Source organism: Augochlora pura, chromosome 5, assembly GCF_028453695.1.
Source record: "Augochlora pura isolate Apur16 chromosome 5, APUR_v2.2.1, whole genome shotgun sequence".
Classification (NCBI taxonomy): Eukaryota; Metazoa; Arthropoda; class Insecta; order Hymenoptera; family Halictidae; genus Augochlora; species Augochlora pura.
In genome coordinates, this window is record NC_135776.1 from 5,826,938 (window position 1) to 5,846,241 (window position 19,304).

Sequence of the window (19,304 nt, forward strand, 5' to 3'; positions counted from 1 at the left end):
GTAAATTCGTAAATTAATCGATTCTCGATCGTGAAGGGAGCTGCTCCAAGTTGTTCGAGAAACGCAACAGGAAATCGGTTTGTATTTTGTGAGTAACTCTGTGCAGCTGTGTAAACAGTATTCTTTAATATGTTATATTAAACATTATATTATAGTTGACTATGAAGATACAAAAAACTGTGTGGAAAGTGCAAATGAAGCTGCTCGTACATCAATACACAATTTGCAAGAATTCGCGCGAGATACTCTCGGATGGATACGCGCCTTTATAGCCGTGCATACCAAGGTTAGAACAACTCTTATTTTAAACTTTTGAATCTTTCTCGCGCCAATCCTGTGAACACAATATAAGAATACAAAATACAAATATTGAAAAGAAAATTTTTTACAATGAAATTGGTTCTAATCTGAGAAGAATGGAACACCTTTTCGTTATGGATAATACGATATATTTTATCAGGTTCTATTGGTATCATTACATACAATTTTCCTATACGCTTCGTCCAGTTACGTTAACTTACATCTCGCCTTATATACTCTTCGTTAATATAAAACACGTATATAAACATAGGTGGAGTGTAGTATTGGTGTTTACAATAATTTATGGTAAAAAAAATCGTACACAATTTCGTTCAGTATACGCTTACGCGAAGACAATGTTTCTTAAAAGTGAGTGTGATACGCAATTCTCAGTACCGTGTTCTACTATATGTATACTTGTGTACAGTCGGTGATCAAAATATTTGGACATCGGTATCATTAGTTTTCATTTCGATAATCTCGACGAGGAGACAACGATCGTTAACAACGTATTAATCATACATTATAACACAGTATACAGATATAAAAGATAGAAAGTCTATTTATATATTATTTATGATTATTTAAACATTTTGCAGGTACATCGAGGAACCGAATTTTTGTACCGCCAAAACTATTTACGCTTTTGTTTTATAGTAAGAAAGAAGAAGTGAACAAAAAATTCGTTCGTACTCGATAAATTAATATATTAAGATAGCTGTATATAGTGAATTAATTTTCTTCGTTTTTCATATGCGTATACTGTATATAATATTATAATACGTTGTAATATATTTTCTGAATCGTTGTGTTCAAATATTTTCGCGACCGACCATGCGTACTGCGATTTTCAATTACGTCTTACCAACTAATAATACTTTGGTATAAAATATTGAACTGTTTCGTATTTTCTCAGATAAAACCGACTTGGAAAAATTATCGTAGAAAAGACTGCGACTGTTTATCACGTACAGAACAACCGAATAGAAATGGTAGAAACGACAGAGTTGTCTTTTTTTTCTCTTGTAGAATTACATCGGCGTATAATTATAAGAAAAGACGAACATTGGATACACAATCTGATCAGAAGTTCCTTACGATATCTTGCAATGTATATTAGAGTGCGCGAAAGGTGGCCAGAGTAAATTATGCTTTGTAGATTAATCATAATTCCAATGGAAAAGAGCAAAAAGAAAGACATTTCACATACACATAGCAATAAAGTTTACACGAACCTGTAGAATCGATAGTAGCTAAAATTGAACACGAGTGTAGCAAAGTCAACGAATGTATTATACTTCTAACGTGGCGAGTCTTTCACAGAATTGTCGCTGTGTTCAACTTCGAGAAATTCGAATGCAAAAAGACGATTATTGGCAAATCTTGAGAGATGTTCGCCATCTTTTCATTAGAATAGACGATGCGAAATTATTACGTCGAACAATGAGAATTTAATTGAGAGTTCAAACATACATCCAAGAAAACGTGTTTCGAATAGGAATCGTTTGTTGCTTTTTGTTCGTTTGTCTACCGAAGGCTAGCGCACGATTATGTTTCGTTTCGATGGAATCCGTAGATTCGCGTACAAAAAAAGAAAACGTTTCACGCAATCTTCAGAAGACTTCTTTTCACGCGAAATGAATTACGAGCGGCGAAGATCGATTCGCTCGAACTGAACTGTAGAACGTCGCTATTATCCGTTTCTCGAAGGAAAATAGCCGAGGTCATAATAACTGTCCGCCGCATTTCTGCCGTTCAACTTGCGGCATATCAGCGGAAGTGGACATCTATTACGGCGTCGGCTATTCATCTTAGAAAAAACGAACTACAAATGACTGGTTGTTTTTATGAAATCTGAACGCGCGATTCGATTCACAGAGGATAATTCGAAGCGACACCGTGTGATCAGACTTTTCTGTACAGAAAATTGTGCGCACTGATTTTTGCAGTGAATTTGTTTATTTTTCGAAGACTCTTGCACTCGAGTAGGCGCATCGGTGGCCTCCGATCGCTTGCAAATAGGTACATGTGTCTATATATATGTATATATGTATATTATATATACATATAGGTAGGATACACGCACACGGGTACACTCTCGCACGTTACGTGCCCACGCACACACAAATTTGCCGATATTTTTAATGAAACATTTCCCGGATACGGTCCCGGACACGTGGTTCGTTCGTACGTTTGTGCGAGCACGTGCGCACACGTGGTATTTCATACCATTTGAAATCCAATCCAGCAGTGAACTAAGACACAAGTACAACGAACAATGTTTGTACGAATATAATTTCTTATTTGATTTTGTTCCCAAGATACGGCGATTTACTGTCACAGAAATTTTTACAATTCAATCAAACAATGGTTTTTATGTTTCACTTGTTTAAATCACGAGTATAATCTTCCAAATTAGTGATTGTTTTGCGAAAAAATGTTTGGATTATAAAGAATGCTAGATATGCTAAATAACTAAAGTGCAATTTGGATTTTCTTGCAATGAATTTATTTATTATTCGTCACCTTAAAGACACCTTTTTGTATTACACATATCTTGTATATTCGAAAATAGAAAAGGTACACTTTGAGCACCGTGTATTTAGGTTAAAGCAATACGCGACATCTGTTAATAATTATTTCTAACTATCGTTATCTTCGAAATTTAATAGTATAATATAAGAACATAAATTAAAAAGAATATAAGTTAACGTGAAGATGGTTTAGGTTCGTGAACAAGATCAAACTGGTTATATACGTCGACAAATTGTTTAGTGTTATTTTGCGTTGTGCTTTGTTTATTGCTAAAACGGTTCCAACATACTATGAAATACCGAATTATTCTCAAAGTGATACTGACTTTTCTCAACAATCTGCAGACGCGTATTTAACGAGATAGAACAGAATAAGCATGGTATTAAAAATTCAGTATATCTGTGTTGATAGGAAATGCATGCAGACATTGTGAATAAAAATTGTTAATCATGTTCTGGAGTTTACAAGCAATTAACCGGAAATCGACCGCTTTACGGGAATTAGTTAGAAATTATGCACTTTGTGAAATGACTTTATCTAAAATTATTACTTCTTTCTTTTAAATCGGATTAAAATTATGTTCTCCTGCAATCAATATTTAATCTCACTGTAGTAAAAGTAGACACAAAATAAATATCAATTTTCTGTTTCTCCTGAGAAATTATTTGTAACCAAAAAGGTGCTTACCATTGTAACTATGAAGAAAATGGTACGGCAAGGGGTTAATCGCGTCGCTGACAGGGATGCTTAAGTGATCGTGCTCGAGGAAGGGGTTGGCAAACGTTGCTACAAACCTTCGATTTCATTCTAATCTGTCGGATACTCACATTCTCCGTCGCGCCTCGCGCGATCGCGCAGCACTCGTGAGAAGAACAGGCAGCACTCTGCAAATTGAACATTTTACGCGGATATTTACAAATATTACACATTACACGCAACTGCGCCGGGCAAACAAAGCGATCATTGGAAACGTATTCGATACGAGATTCGACCACGAATAGAAAATTGTTCTTCCAGCAGGACCAGAAAATGTCTGCTTAACGCGTTAAGTGCCACGCGATTGTATAAGGAAATCCATTAAAAATTTTTCTGAAAAAATACATTAGCAATAGAATCCATTATTAAATAAAAGTTCAGAGGAGTTTAAATCAATTTTAGGTAACAATTTGAAACAATGTAAATTTTTTAGTTTTATATTTCACACGGTCAGTCACCGGTGACTGACGCGGCCTGAACGGAGAGTTCAGTGTCAGTCACCGATGACTGACGCGGCACTCAACGTGTTAACGGTGCCTAACACTTTACCGACCGGTTATTGGATCGTAAAAATTTAGCTCAACGTTAAATTTATATTTCTACTTTCATTTGATTTATTTTATTAATAGCGAAAGATATTTGATATTTAAAAGAATGATACAATAATAGTGAAGCTTACGTAAGTAGTACAATCTAACATATTCGTCTCAATAATAGATATCGAATTATTGGTTACTATGATAACCGATTCGGAGGCTACCGGTCGTGGGGGAAAAGTCGATTAATTAGGCTACCGGTCGGTAAAGTGTTAACAGTTGTCGCGGCTGCCGGCAAATTAATCGTTCTCCTCGATAATAAATGTGTACTTTCAAAAGTTTCGTGGAAACGATCGTTTTCGTTTAGGGCTCTTCTTATGTCGTACGCCGCCTTCTTTTTCACAGAGCCGCGTATGTGTGTGTTTCTGTCCAAGAAAATCAAAAACTTTCGCAATACTCTACCGTCTTGAGCCAGGAAAAATAGTGAATCGAAATCGAGGCGATATGCGGAATGAAAATAATAAATGCAAGTGAAATGTGCTTGAAAATCGCGTGACAGACGAAACAGATGAAGAAGTCGCAATTGGTGAAACCAAATGAAGTAATCATAATTAGTCGCAGCTGGCACACATAATTTATAACGATTACGGTACACTCACAAATTATGTATAAAAGCTTTAGTACAGGTTTTGCACTCTAAATTGATTCTTTTGTAGACGATATCCACCTTTGTGTATTTTAAATTGATCAGGTTCACATTTGTGTACTTTAAATCGATCCTTCTTTAAATCAAATTCATTCTTACATATTTAAAATTAATCCTTTGCAGACCATACTCATTTCTCTTCCACTTCGATTTAATCCTCTTGCAGATCATATCTGTATGCTTTTCTCTTTCGTAATATGATTAACCCTTTCAAAGATCAAAATAGTCGTTCAGTCAATTCTTAGATCCAATATAAAATACAGGCATCTAGAAAATAAAATAGATCTAATTACAAGTAATTAATTTTCACCGACCTTCGACAAGTATTTATAAAACGTCATTCAGTTTTTAAATTTGATCTTCAATAGTTATTTATACAGTGTCCTTCAGTTATTAAATTTAACCGACACTAATCTTCAATAATTGTTCATAGAGTGCCGTACGATTTTTAAATTTAATCTTCACTAATCTAGCACGAGCTTTGTTGCAAAAATAATAACGAGCAAGAGAATTTAATTTGCAAAATGGTGAATTAGATTAATTTTAAAATGTAAATACGATCGATGAAAGGATTAAGATGGTGAATATGATTTAGAAAAAGGATCAAAATGGCGAATGTGATTTAGAAAAAGAATCAGTTCCGAGCGAAGAACCTGCGAAACACGGGGAAAGAAAGACTTGAACAACAAAAGGTGTTTAATCTCGGATGCCTCGACACGTGATACCGTCGCACACACCTGCGTGGGAACATTCAAGGGTGTTGGCAATTCGTATTCAGAAAATGAGTGATGCACTTTTTATTGGTACTTCTAATAGAGACGGTTGAAGTCGGTACAGTCGTCGGAGATCATTGAATCTTAGAGTCGAATACGAATAAGTGTATTTGATAATACCGTAAACGCGTGTATACATATTGTGTAACAAGTGGCAAATAAACATTCATTATAATAATTAGACGAGATTCTTTTTTTTTCTGTTCAGCTACGGTCAGCCTTTCTTTGGTGATGTTTTCATTCGTTTTGGCGAAATGCCTCTGCTAAGTGAGCCGAGTCTTTTGTTCGTCGAGATGTCCACGATCTGAATAGAACGTTATAAAAAAATAAATGGAATTCGTGAAAATTCAATTGGTAATGTCTCGCTATGCTTCGCCGGGAGTTTCGTAACGTTGGCAATGGTTATTTAACCACGGAGTTTTTTTCATACCCCACGTAATCTCGCGTATCCGTTTACAGGTTGATTTTCTTGGAAAAATTGATCGTATAACAATATCGACGTGTACTCTCGCGAATTTGTGATTATGAAGCAACTGATTAGAAATCGATACCCCCCCTCTACGCGTTTTGTTCTCTTAATTTAGGCAGTAGTATTGTTACGTTCCTTTTGAATTGTCTTGAAACCCTGCTCATTAACACTTTAATCTATTTTTAATCTAACGTGACAGAGTGAACATTTGAAAGGACACACTTATTACGGTTACTTTCCTAATTCAGTGACACCTTAAAGCATTATTTGGCACGTGTTATTAGAATATGTCTTACAATATGATAGAATTTATGCAGCGCTTTTCTCTCGCTCTCTCTCTCTCTCTCTTTTTTTCTTTCTCTCTTTCTCTCTTGTCACTCGCCTTTCTCCGACTAACATCGCAACACCATCCTATTTGCAATAGCGCTTGCTTTTTTTTTTGGTTCGCCGTCGTTTAGTTTACACATAAAACACTCATTTACAACTGCACTACTATTTAAAATGTACACACCAAGTGTTTCTGTGTTACTCTTTGAATAACACATGCAAAAAATGCCGGTCATTTAAATAACGTTTCCCTTACGTACTCGAATAAATTTTATTTTGTGCGGTATAGCTTTGTAGAATGTTCACGGAACAGAGTCAGTTTTCTAAATGTTATTTATCCCTCTATAAGTTTACAAGAAACAAGAACCAATCCGTCTTTGAAAAATACAATAACGATATCAAATTTGTCAGGTAACATTGAATTATTTTATATCCTCTAAACTCGTATTTAGCGTTTGCTTTGTTTTTCCGTGTCGACAGCTCCGTCGTTCTCCCGACTAAATTACAAAATAGAAAACGGTGGTCGTTCGAGGCAGTGCTGTCCAAGGCTTTTCTTCTCGCCAGCTTGCCGCCATCTTGTATCCAGCATTTAACAACGTTTCAACGAAATTAACCGACGTGATCCGGGGATCAATGATTCCCTTCGATCAGGCACGGGCATCGAACACTGTAGAGTATTTGGGGAGCATTTTGATCCATGGGGTTCCCATCGGTCAGCGCAAAGATGGCAAACGATGCCAGAGAAAGAGATAGAGGACTGTCTATCTTGATCCCTCTCTGTGATCGACAAGGGCTCTGTTCCACGAGACGATCTCTGACCATGCCTGATCCAGGTTCTTGTCTTTCGTTGACGTCGCCATGCTTTTTACCTAAGCTCTTTTGCTTGCTACTCTACGAACGCTGCGAGCGGATTCGATCAGACTTACTTTGACTCTTGGCTCGTTGCGATTTCATTCGACCGAATCGACTTTGCTGGAAGATGGTCAGATACGACGGATATTCGGACTTTGAAACTGTCGAGGGTTTGTTGCTATTATTTATAGATATATAGCTGGATAGATGACAGTCGACTGTAATGCAGACACGAGGAATATCGAACCCTTATTGCAGAAACATTTAATTTAATTTAATTTAATTTTTACGCTTTTCTTCACGGTTGATTAACGTCCCTTATTTTTGTTAATTTTTCTGATGGGTAAATTTTTGTTCCGGATAGAAAGAAAAATGTTTTAATACAAGAGGTGCAAGGGGTTAATTTGATATTCTGGTATTTAAAAGGATCGATTTATTTTGATCGCATCTTCTTTCAATCTATGTTTGTAATACGATTTTTCTACATTTGTAAAAATAATGACGCTGCAATTAGAAGGCAATTTTTAAAAGTAAAGTTTCCTGCGATTGAGGTAAAAAATGTTTCCATTTTAGGAATGTATTGATATAAAAAAATGAGATTTTTCTTGGAATATTCAAAAATTGTCTGACGTATTTCTGTGACTTACTACAATTGTATTATACATTTTCACATAATTGTAGTGGTAATTATAACAACAGTGATGACGAATAAAATTGAGAAATTCGTAGACACTTTATATTAATTTATGGATACAATATTCAAAGTTTATTTAAATATGGTATTTGATACTTTCATCAGAAGGTAATCGTCTAAGGAACTATCCGACATATCTGACCACCATTTTGTATAACAGTTCGACGAATACCAACAACTAAACGAAACGACGATTTTTATTAAGTGAATATTAATAAACAATCTTCGAATTGAATACTACCATCAGCAATGAAACTTTTGCTATAGAAAGACGTCGCTTTTACTATAGAAAGACCTCATTTTTCCCGGCGCAATATTCTCGTCACATGATTTTTGTACCATTTCCTTAAACACCCTAAGAAAAGATTATTTAATAATTTATTAAAAAACATTTAGACACCTTCTCAGATTATGCTTGTTGCCACGTGATCTATAAAAAACCTCGCGACAGAGTCAAAGTAATACATCTGCGATCACGTTGAAAATCGGGCGGACTTATGGAATGTATTTTCGTCGCTGCGTTCCGATTATGGCAAACCGATCCTCGCACCCCATAGACAACACTGCTCGAAAAACTCCTGGAATGTGTTTCTCGTCCTCGAAATGAACGCAATTCAGATGGAAGATTGATTAAACATTTGTGCGCAGAAACCGTCCGACCGACCGATCGGTAAACGCAAACGTTGAAACGTCAGAAGTGAAACGGTTCGTTCTAAAGATTCGATCGATTGTGTTTCGTCTCTCTTTTCTCGTTTGTTCTTATTTTTTTTTTTTTTTTTGATTTAGAATAAGTCTGGCCGTATCACATTCGATACATACGAATCGCGAGACGGTTACATCGTTTCGCGGAAGCTGACTTTATCCCGCGAACTGGGGAAAGGCTCTAGTTCACGTCCGCTCGAATGTCGTTCGGTCATCATCGTCGTCATCATCAATTATCATTATCATCGTTATCATCGTCGTCACCATCGCCCCATCATCATCGTCGTCGTCACATCGTCAGTATCATCATTTTATCATCGTCACATCGCCTCGTCGTCGCATCATCGTCTCATCGTCATACACGATCATCAGACGCGAATCATACATGTTTGTTTTTTTTTTTTCTTTTTTTTGGCACCGTCGCGTACTATAATAATGTGCCTAACATCTTCCCCCGTTTAGTCGGTCTTTCCTTTGTACAATTCAGAATTATATTTATAAGGATTATTTCCATGGCAGTATTCACGTTGCATTGCCTCAATTGTGGAAATCCGAGCTGTTGTCGCGTAAACTAAAAAATACTCGGTGAAAATCGCCCGCGCACTCGGTTTCCAGCGGTTTTCCTCGACTTTAAAAAATTCCCCCTCGCCTCGTATAAGTACAATAATATTACCGCCCCCCGGTGGGTGGGTCGTCGGCCGCCGCTCGCGGATATCGCCCCCACCGCCGCCCCCTCCCCTGGTACAACGACGTAAAAATAAATAATACTTATGTCACTATTATTCGAGAAAAATCCTTGGTCGAATACAACAATACACTTATCATTTAGCCGCGCTCGAACTCGGGGGAAAAAAAGAAACTCGAAACCAGCGTGTGGAAAAGTCGAACGGATGAACCAACCCACCCCACCCCCCCTCTTTTTTTTGTTGTTAGGGAACGATCGGGGTTCGCAAAACGCGCCGCCCAATAATCTATCTATCTCCCGATCGCCTCTTTTGTTTCTCTCTCTCTCTCTCTCTTTTTTTATCTCTGGCTTTTTCAAATCGAGTTGTTCTTCGGGTTCAGTTGCGAGAACATCCCACTCCTGTTCCTGTTATGCCACTTGCACTTCAGTATTCGCACGTAGGTTCTTCGGAACGCCGCGTTGCATAGGGCGTAACACATCGGGTTCACAGTACTATTAATGTAACAAAGATAATAGAAAAAGTCCCACAGCGGTTGCGGTATGTACAACGAACAGGCGGTGATGGATTTGATCAGAACGAGGATATTGTACGGTGTCCACGTGATGATGAACGCCAGCAAGATGGCCGACAACGTCTTCGCCGCCTTCCGCTCCCCCTTCTTGTCCTGAATGTTTTTCTTTTTCGTCGCGGCTACCTTGCCCGCGGCACTTTTGCTAACGGCCACCGGCTGCTTCGGGATGTTCCTCATGCCCAACGGCACCCTAATGTCCGGCATTTGCGACGGCCTCCTGGTCAGCGACGTCGGGCTCTCGGAATGGTACATTTTTATGCTCGGCTTCTCTGTGTACTTGCCCTTCTCGCTGCTGTCATGTGTGGGAAACCGGATTAGAATTGTGTAGACCTACAATTGTTCAACATTTGTAACAGGGGTGAGTCTCAGTTGTCTGCTCTGCCGCCGCGACGAGGGTATTTAAACGGTTTTAACATCGAGAGATTGTGCTCGGTAAACAGCCATGCATGCAGCTCGTATGGGTTTCGTTGCGCGCGGCGAACGTAACTGTTATAATCGACGCGACAAGGAGTCGTTGCTTTCGACGGTTCTATGGGAAAATTCTCTGTTCGTAATTTCGGTCGTAGCCGACGGATATTTTAGGCCAGAGGGTAGATGAAATGAGAGATTTTTACGATACAAAGAGGATAATAATATGTTAGGCTGTTTTCAACGTATCGAAATTGTTGAGAGAAATAATTTAATTTTGCGTTAATTGCCGTTTCTAAGGCAGAAATTCTACTTCGGTCGCACAAAATAGATACTGATGAGAGAAATTTGAAATCCTATTATAACAGTTATTGTCTTCATTCGAATGTCTTTTGTTATAAATGATAGTTATATACGATCAAAATTCTCTTTTCGCTTTATATAATCGTTACCGACGTGGTCGATTTCTTCGAAATTATATTTTTTTCAACGTAAAAATATTATTAGAAAGTCACAAGTCATCGGTAATTATTAAAAGCATTACTCATAATTAAATACATTATCTTAGATAATTATTCTTGGTATAATTAGAAGAATATTTCAGAGAAAAGGACGAAGATTCTGTTAAAATCTCAGAGACACCGCCATCTTGTCGTGAATTGTCCCCCACAAGACATTGCTTTGCGAACTAATTAATTTCTACGCAACCAATCTACTTCATGATTCTAAATCATACATTGTTAGCTTTACGGAAATACTGTTTACGTATCAAATACAATTGTTTATACGAAAAAATGATTAAAAGAGTCGTACGGATAAGATGCGAGAAAACAGGCATTGAATGAAATATAAATCGAGTTAAAATGCTATAGTTTAATCCTTTGCCTTTAATATAGGAGATGTCGTTATGATTCTTGAAATTTTCAGGGGATACGTAAAAGTCAGTGTCAGTTTTCTAAATGATATTTCATATCGAATTTCAATAAAGCACGGGCCGCGGCTTAGAAATGGCACCGTACCAGCTAGGATTATATAGATTAATAATTACCGTTAGCAAGAATTTAATAATTCAACGTGTTTCATTTATATCTGACGACTAGACTGCGGATCTCTATGCGTTCTGTGTCACGTGCAAGTTTGTAAAATACAAGAGAACGTGCGTATTAACCCCTTGCACTACGATTCCTTTCACGCTTCGTTGATTACCGCTTATTTGTCCTTAATACTTTTAATAAAGTATTATATATAATAATGATATAAATAATAATGAAATAAAATTATATATATATATATATATAATTTTTATTTCTTTTATTGTCTTTATGTACTTTTGTTTCTAAACTTTGAAAAGAGAAGAATTTATCTTTATTTCGATCTAGAAGAAATGAATAATGTTCTTATTTAGTATATCTTGCATCGTTATTATAGTGCAAGGGGTTAACAAAGATACTGCAGCGATTCTTGATAAATCTTTCTCTGCTTCAGATCTCCACGAAATAGTTAGTTAATAAATAAGAACTTGCATAAAGCTCCGCCGTCTACTGACAACAATAAAAATCGAGACGACACGATTAATTGGGGAACAATGATCGCGATTAGTTATTTCACTGATGGAACATCGTCGAGCTATCATGCTATGCCGATTCTGCTACATAGACGACATCTTGCGCATGCGATTTTCTGCAGAGCCGTGCCGCACACGTCCAGCAAAACACGAATCACTTTATCGTATTAGAAAAGTACGTCGAGCTGCTATAAATGGACACACACTGTGCACGATCATGCTCTAAAAATATATCGGTACGTGCAAGCGAAATATAACGAGGAATACGAAAGTATGCGAACGAATGCAGTATGTTACGAGAGCGTCTCTGTACGAAGCTGAGCGCCGCATGAAAAAATGAAACAATCTTCTGCCTAGATATTCTATTTATTTTGCAATTACGTAGAAAATTGTGTATTCGCGTGAAAGTCTAAAGGGTCGAGTTTTAAATCTTGCGGTTGATGCACTTTTATTTTGCATAACGATTCAGATTTGAATTAGTGATGGCCTCAGGACTGTGAATCTTATTTCAGATGCTGCAAACTGCATAAGAGATCACGATGGATCATTCATTTCTATTATTATTTAAATCATTGCTGAATAATCGAATTCTTAGGGGAAAATGTTTATAAATCCTTGTCCGCAAAGAGTCGATCAAAAAGTCTGAACGTTTTTCAGTGGAATTATTTTATGGTTTATATTTCACTCGTATTTTTATCGTTAACTTTTAACTTTCTTTTCTCTAACAAAACTTAGGCGACTCGTGTTCCCCTAACGAGGGAAATCTAAAAACTGTTCTTTTCGTTCACTTTTTCTAAGCAGCCTGCAAAAGTACCCTATGCAATATAGTGGAGCAGACTACAACATAATTAATATTGTACTTATTGAACAAGACTTATTACAAGTTTTTATTAAAAAAAATAAATAAAATAAAAGGACATGAAGCGACCAATTGCCGTGCCTTTGTTTGGCTTTCGCGTATAATTAGCTGTACATTTATCGAGTGACACATATTAACCCTTTGCGGTCGTATATCTACTCTCAGCTACCAAAGCAATTTATTTATCTTTTTTATTTTCACATAAAATTGAAACATATCATTGTGTTACATGTGTCTGAACATTAAAACGGAGTTAATAAATTTTGTTTCTCCTTCTATTATTATTGTTATCTTATTACTGTCCGCTGAACGAAAATTAATGACGAACCAGCATGACTTATGTATAAATTTAATACGACCGCAAGGGGTTAAAGTTTAATATTGAAAAAATAAACGACACACGGGATGGTTTAATATGTCTTATTCGATAAAGATAAAGTTAGTTTAATGGTAAAAGCAAAATCAAAAGCGATGAAAGGTCGATAAAGTCGGCGTGTAATCGCATTCCAAGATACAAAGAGAAGTCAGATAGAATTGTTAGAAAAGCTAATGTGATGCAAAGAATGGAGATTGAAATGTCCCTTACGGGGGGGGGGGGTGATATCGATCCGAACCCAATAGGAGGGTTGAAAATCGTAGCTGAAATAGTAACGCTAGAGTATACCGGTTCGTATACCTTGTCACAAATACACACTGATTATAAAATTCATCCGCTAGCGTCTGAAATAGTAATGTATGAGTAGACTGCGGATTTTATATATTTATAACCATGGACCAGAAATAACGATCACAGTGAAACACCGTTTACATGAATCTGTAACAAACCTAGACGCCGATTCGCATGATCGGCTGGTTCTGATCTGACTATAATAATTTTCCTTCGTTTAACAGAAGTTCGTGCGAGAAATCAGCGTTCAGTTAATTCATCTAAAATTTAGTTCACATAAACAGAGTTCCACCGTATGTGAACAATTTTCATGAAACAAATCACTAAAAATAAATGCTAAATAAACTAAAATAATTCTCTCGAAAGAAAAGCACGGGATTAAAATTATTTTATTTTTGATGTTACAACAGCAACGACAAATGAACGACGGAAATAAAAATTCCATCAAACATAATTATTGGCAACTGAAAACATTGGAAATAAATTTAATAATTGCTGTGCAACGACTTGTCTCGTATCGATTATAACAATTATGGCCACTGTTACTGACTCGATAGATAACTAAAAGACGACGAAAGCATAAGAGAACTTAACAAAGATATATTAAAGCTATTGTCATATTACTATGAAAGTGATCGAGGAATTATTATATTATTCATTTGACGTCTCTTTGCAGGCAATGTTTATTTTCCATAAAGATCCGCAGTCTATCTATGAGTCTATCGCATTGATCTATCAAGACCAAGTTCCAACTGGGTGTCAATGTAGTCGTCCACCGTTTCGCTGAGCATCGAACTCGGTGACCAGTGCAACCAGTTAAACAAATCAAATGATCATGCAACAGCCGTGGAACGTTTATGAATAGAAGAACGTACAGTGTCGCTAGGGATGTTTTTCGTTGACAGTTCGCTAACTTTCCCAGGTTTCCCGTACTCGTGGTTGTTCGTGATCGACGGCGATCGGGACACCGTGCCGGTCAGTGGTGTCTCGGCGGACAACGGCGTGATGGCCTCGTCGACGGCGTGGCCGGTGGTGCGGCTGCTCTCAGCGCCCTCGACGTCGTCGTCGTCATCGTCGTCGTCATCGTCGTCGTCGTCGTCGTCGTCCCGACCGCTCAGCCACCAGGCGGTGCACCACATTTTGAATCGCAACCACGGTTTGTATTTCTGCAAATGAAACGAAGCCGACATGCGTCGGATCAGCACGGATGGAAGCGTCCCGAAAAAAAGAATGGGGATGGATGGTTGCGTCGAGACAATGAGAACGTTCTGGCTGATTCGTGAGATGGCACGGTGGTGGGAGGAAGTGTGTACGAAATGACGAATAATGATTCGGCGTGGAGAAGATGTAAAATGAATCGGCGGATTTTATGCGTGTATGGTATAAAAAGAAAATGGATGCAGCTGAAACATAAAATTTGTGAAGACATAAGAACAATTTCATAATATTGTGACAGTATTTTCAATTTATGGGAGTTATCAATTTACTTTTCGTTTCTGTTTCGTTATAATTTGGCAGAGAGCTTGTTTCTTACGCCGAATAAAAATTCTCGGCTCCGATCGCAAAATTTAAACGGCGAGCTCTTCTTTCCTGCAATAATTTCAACAGATCGTTACGTTGACAATTTTCCAATCGCAACAACCTCGGGTCTCCGGTGAATAATGTATTAGTATTGATTACCATTTTGGTAATAGTAAGACAGTGTTGCTACCTGATTCTATCTGAGTGTGTCATTCTAAATACTTACTGTTCTGAATTGAGAATACTGTCTATCAAGATATGAGACTGCCATATGTGTCGAATTCATGTCGCTTACGCCTGTACTAGACTCGCTCCTAGGCCTCCGGCTGTCGTCTGTGTCCAACCCAATACTATTCAAAACCACAAAAGAGCAATTATATATTAATTACCAGTAACATAACGGCACAGTATAAGTACTGTATGTTTTATAATAATAATTTTATTTCAATCCATACGTTTACGTTAAAGTTTTTGGTGTTTCCACTTGGACTCAGTCTCTACCATTACACTTCATGTTGGCAATCCTAAATTTATATACAACCATGATGTAAAAAGGAGGAACGAAACTAGGCTACAATTAAACCATTGTACATTTTATATAAAGATATATATTAGTATAAAGTGAAATAAGATGATAATATATCTTAAGTATAGACTAGTTTCGTTTTTTTTTTTTTTTAATATATACATATATACAGGATATGAACAAAGTTGTATTTAAATGTAGAATTGCAAACATGAAGTGTAATATTAGAGCAACAACTTTAATATAAAACTAAAATGAATAAAATGATATTATACTAGAAATAAAAATCGTACGTAAATGAAATAAAATTATTACGTATGTTCGATATATATTTAATATTATTAACGTAAATAAGGATGTTAAAAGTGACCATTTCCGATAGAGAGTATTATTTCGGTGGGGGTGTGGATAATTGAAACAAAATCGGTTTAAATTATTAACCTAGATGTACTCCTTTTACTGGTGTCCTCGGACCTCGCCTGCAAATACGGCAGGGTCTTCTGCCGATTCGTGGTTTTCTTCCATATCCGCCAGTAAAGGATTATCATGACCGTGACGGGCACGTAAAATGCGGCGATCGCGGTACCAAATGTAATGTAATGATTCGTCTCGATGAATTGAATGTAGCAAGCCGTCGGCGGCACCGTTCTCTGACCCTCTATGTACGGCCAAGCGTAGATCCACGGCGGCCATAGCAGCAACGAAATTCCCCATGCGGACGCTGAAATCAGAACGATGCTCCTTTGAAGCGTACGCGACCGCGCCAGCTATTTTGGTTACACGATGCAAAATTATAATTTACGTCGCGTCGTCCCTGTACGTACTAATATAAATTTCTAGTTAATTAACATGTCAGACTTTCATTTACGAAGACGACATAACTGTTGCATAGCAGAACCGGTAGAACTACCCTTTTACAGAATTAACTCTTTGTATTGTTCAAATAATTTCTCGTAGCGTTTAATTAATTTGTGATTCAAGTAATTTGTAGTTTATGTAATTTATTACCTACAAAGGTAATAGACGCAGCTAAAAGAATTCACCCCTTTTACTACTATTTCTTTCACGGTTGCGTGTCGTTTAACAGTACTTGGTCCTTAATCATTTTCCAATAGAACAATAATGAACAAGATACGATATAAAAATGGAACAACGCTCCAGTAGATTATGTGTAAAACGTTCGACACGTTGCTATAGCGATCGGTGACGGTTTAAATGCTAAACGAAAGAACCGTTTGCGGAGAAATTGTGCTCACCAATCATGATGGCCGCCTTCGAGGTAGTCCTCCTGACGCGATAGGTGAGAGGCCACATTATAGAGAAGTACCGGTCGAAGCTGATGATCAGAAGATTCAGAACGGACGCGTTGCTGGCCAGGTAGTCCAACGCCAGCCACGTGTCGCACACGTGCGGTCCGAGCGGCCAATAACCAAGCACAGTGTAAACCGTGAATAGAGGCATGGAAATTAGACCGATCGCGAAATCAGCAACTGCCAAACTGAACAGAAAGTAATTGGAGGTAGTTTGCAATTGTTTGTCGATCTTGAACGATATCATCACCATGATATTCCCGACGACGGTTATCGTGCTGAGAAACACGGCGACGATCACTATCATCACACGCTCCCATATCGCGTACGCGTACGGCTCGCCGCCGCAATCAAGACCGTTGGTTGCATCGTCGTAGTTCTCGGTGCTGGAATAGTTCACGATTACGGTAACATTCATGTCTGGAACGTGTTCGCGTTTCCCGCAGCTCTTCTTTCTTTTTTTTTCTTTCTTCTTCCTTTTTTTCCTCCAGTCGTTTCACCGATCACGTTCGTTATTCCATTCCCGATCGAACGACATTACCGAACTGGCCGCCGTCGATACCGTCCCCCTTCGTTCCTCGTTGGTACAGACACGAGCATTGTCTTCCCATTTTCGACGATTTCGCCGAAATGAATTTTTGTCCAATCGGAAACGTTCTCACCACCTCGGTCCCCCTCCCCCCGACCGAAACCACCGCCGCGGTTTCTGTATCAACTTCCGTACCCCTTTTCGCGTTTTTTTCTTTGTTTGGTTTCCTATTTAAAAGAACGCCGTTCGCATATAAAAGTTTTCCTAGTTACTTTTTTTTAAATAGGTATCGCTTATTAATTCCTATACAAGTTATATTCCCTTTCCCTTGTTTTCGCTCCTTCGTTTCTTTTTTTTTTCTTGCTATCTCGGTTTGTTTTATTTTAGTTTGTTATTTAAAGCATCATCCATTTAGTCGTTGTAGTAGAAACATTCTCGAAGTACTATTCTCTCTATTTCGTAGTTCGTAAATTTGTCTACTGCTTCTGTAAAAATTTCTCTATTCCTTCACGAAAATATCTTTCTCCTGCTCCTATGGCTCTTCTTCTTTCTCTCTTCTTCTTTCTCTCTCCCTCTTTTTCTCTTCTCTCTCTCTCCCTCTCCTCCTTCTCTCTCTCTCTCCCCCCTCTCTCTCTCTCTCTCCCACTCTCTACCTTTTCTTTCTACCCTCTCTTCTTCGTTTTATTTACTATCTCCTGTCCGCATGTATTTAGAAATACTTCAGTTCTGTTATGTTTCTCTGGTGTCACGTGTCGGACGAACGCATCTTCGTTCTCGTTCTCAAGCTATCTTATTTCTCCCGCCGCCTTGTACATCCACGACGATACTCTCTCCCACTCTCTCTCTCTCTCTCTCTCTCTCTCTCCCTGTCTCTCGTACTCGTTTCTCTTCACCGAATCGTGGAACACGTCAACTGCATAGCCCCTTCAATTTCCACATCGATCGCGCGCTATCTGTAACCAGAGGATTCATTGCACCGTCTTATTGCGAGAGGATGTATGTATCCCTTCTGCGAGATTGGCCACTAAACACGCGTACGATATCCAACGTTTTACGGTTGTATCGCCGATTTTTAACGAGTAGTTTCGACGAACGTTAAACGGTGATCGGCCGACTTGTTGCATGGGATACGTTCGATTTTTTAGCGGCGCGATAAACAAACGGGTCTACATCGCCGTAGCGATTTTATCAATCGGAACGGCCCGTACGTTTCATTTTAGCAACGCAGGAACGAGAACAGCCGAACGGCTACTGCTAGGGCTCTCTGCCTGTACACAAACGCTATCCATTGCAGGAAACAGTTATCTAATGATCTTCAAACGGCTGTTGCTCATCGGGCTATAAATACGCGGCGTCCAGATAATTTTACTGTATCAACCTATAATCCGGTGTATCAATCTACGTTAACTCAGCCTTGTTTATCAATTTGTAACATATAATATATGTATATAGTATCCGGTTTGCAATATCAATTTTTTAATTTCTTTTTCTAGTATCAATTATCAAGTTTCCATTTTCAAGCAACCTTTCTCGACAAACGCGACCAGTCTAAATGATTAAAGAATTAGTAAAAAAATCGCGTCGTCGCGATAGCAAAAATGACACGTGACAATATATAAATAAAACGTGTGTGACTTTTACGTTTGTTTCACCTACCGTCTCAATATGTACTCAGAGCAACAGAGCCATATTTCTCTCGGTTCCCAACGGCGTCATGTGGACCCATCACCTACTATGAAACAATCATGAATAATCGTTAATGCTAAATCGAAACGAAACTATGGGAGATCCGCAAATATCTTCTGTGATTCTATTATAAACGGGTATAAGTTCTGGGAGGTCTCGGCTCCCTATTGTTATGAGAACAAACGGCTTATGGAATTGCTATTCTGACTATCTGCTATGGCGTGTGTCCCGTCGCGGCAAAATGGCGGCGGTCCCGCCAACAATGTAAATAGCTGGAGCGTCGCGGAATTTGCAAAGACGGTGACGGATTCACGATTCCGCCGCTTT

General features: G+C 38.2%; 1 protein-coding gene and 1 long non-coding RNA gene across 9 annotated transcripts in view; one reads left to right on the forward strand and one right to left on the reverse strand.

Annotated features, from left to right (window-relative positions):
- LOC144470318 (uncharacterized) lies at positions 1-14,476 on the forward strand. Its single transcript, XR_013494097.1, has 3 exons — positions 1-77; positions 156-286; positions 14,328-14,476. It is a non-coding gene; the product is annotated as an uncharacterized LOC144470318 (long non-coding RNA).
- The window catches only part of Machr-a (muscarinic Acetylcholine Receptor, A-type), a 22,065-nt gene continuing 11,454 nt past the window's right edge, over positions 8,694-19,304 (reverse strand). For 6 of the 8 annotated variants that reach the window (XM_078181306.1, XM_078181305.1, XM_078181303.1 and 3 more), the window contains 6 exons: positions 18,948-19,023; positions 16,709-18,244; positions 15,894-16,173; positions 15,153-15,276; positions 14,281-14,571; positions 8,694-10,237 (listed from right to left, as the gene is read on the reverse strand). In XM_078181306.1, the coding sequence (XP_078037432.1) occupies positions 9,689-10,237; positions 14,281-14,571; positions 15,153-15,276; positions 15,894-16,173; positions 16,709-17,180 (1,716 nt within the window). In that variant the 5' untranslated portion in view covers positions 17,181-18,244; positions 18,948-19,023 and the 3' untranslated portion in view covers positions 8,694-9,688. The remainder of the gene's footprint in view (positions 10,238-14,280; positions 14,572-15,152; positions 15,277-15,893; positions 16,174-16,708; positions 18,245-18,947; positions 19,024-19,304) is intronic. The other 2 variants (XM_078181309.1, XM_078181308.1) reach the window with 2 other exon arrangements.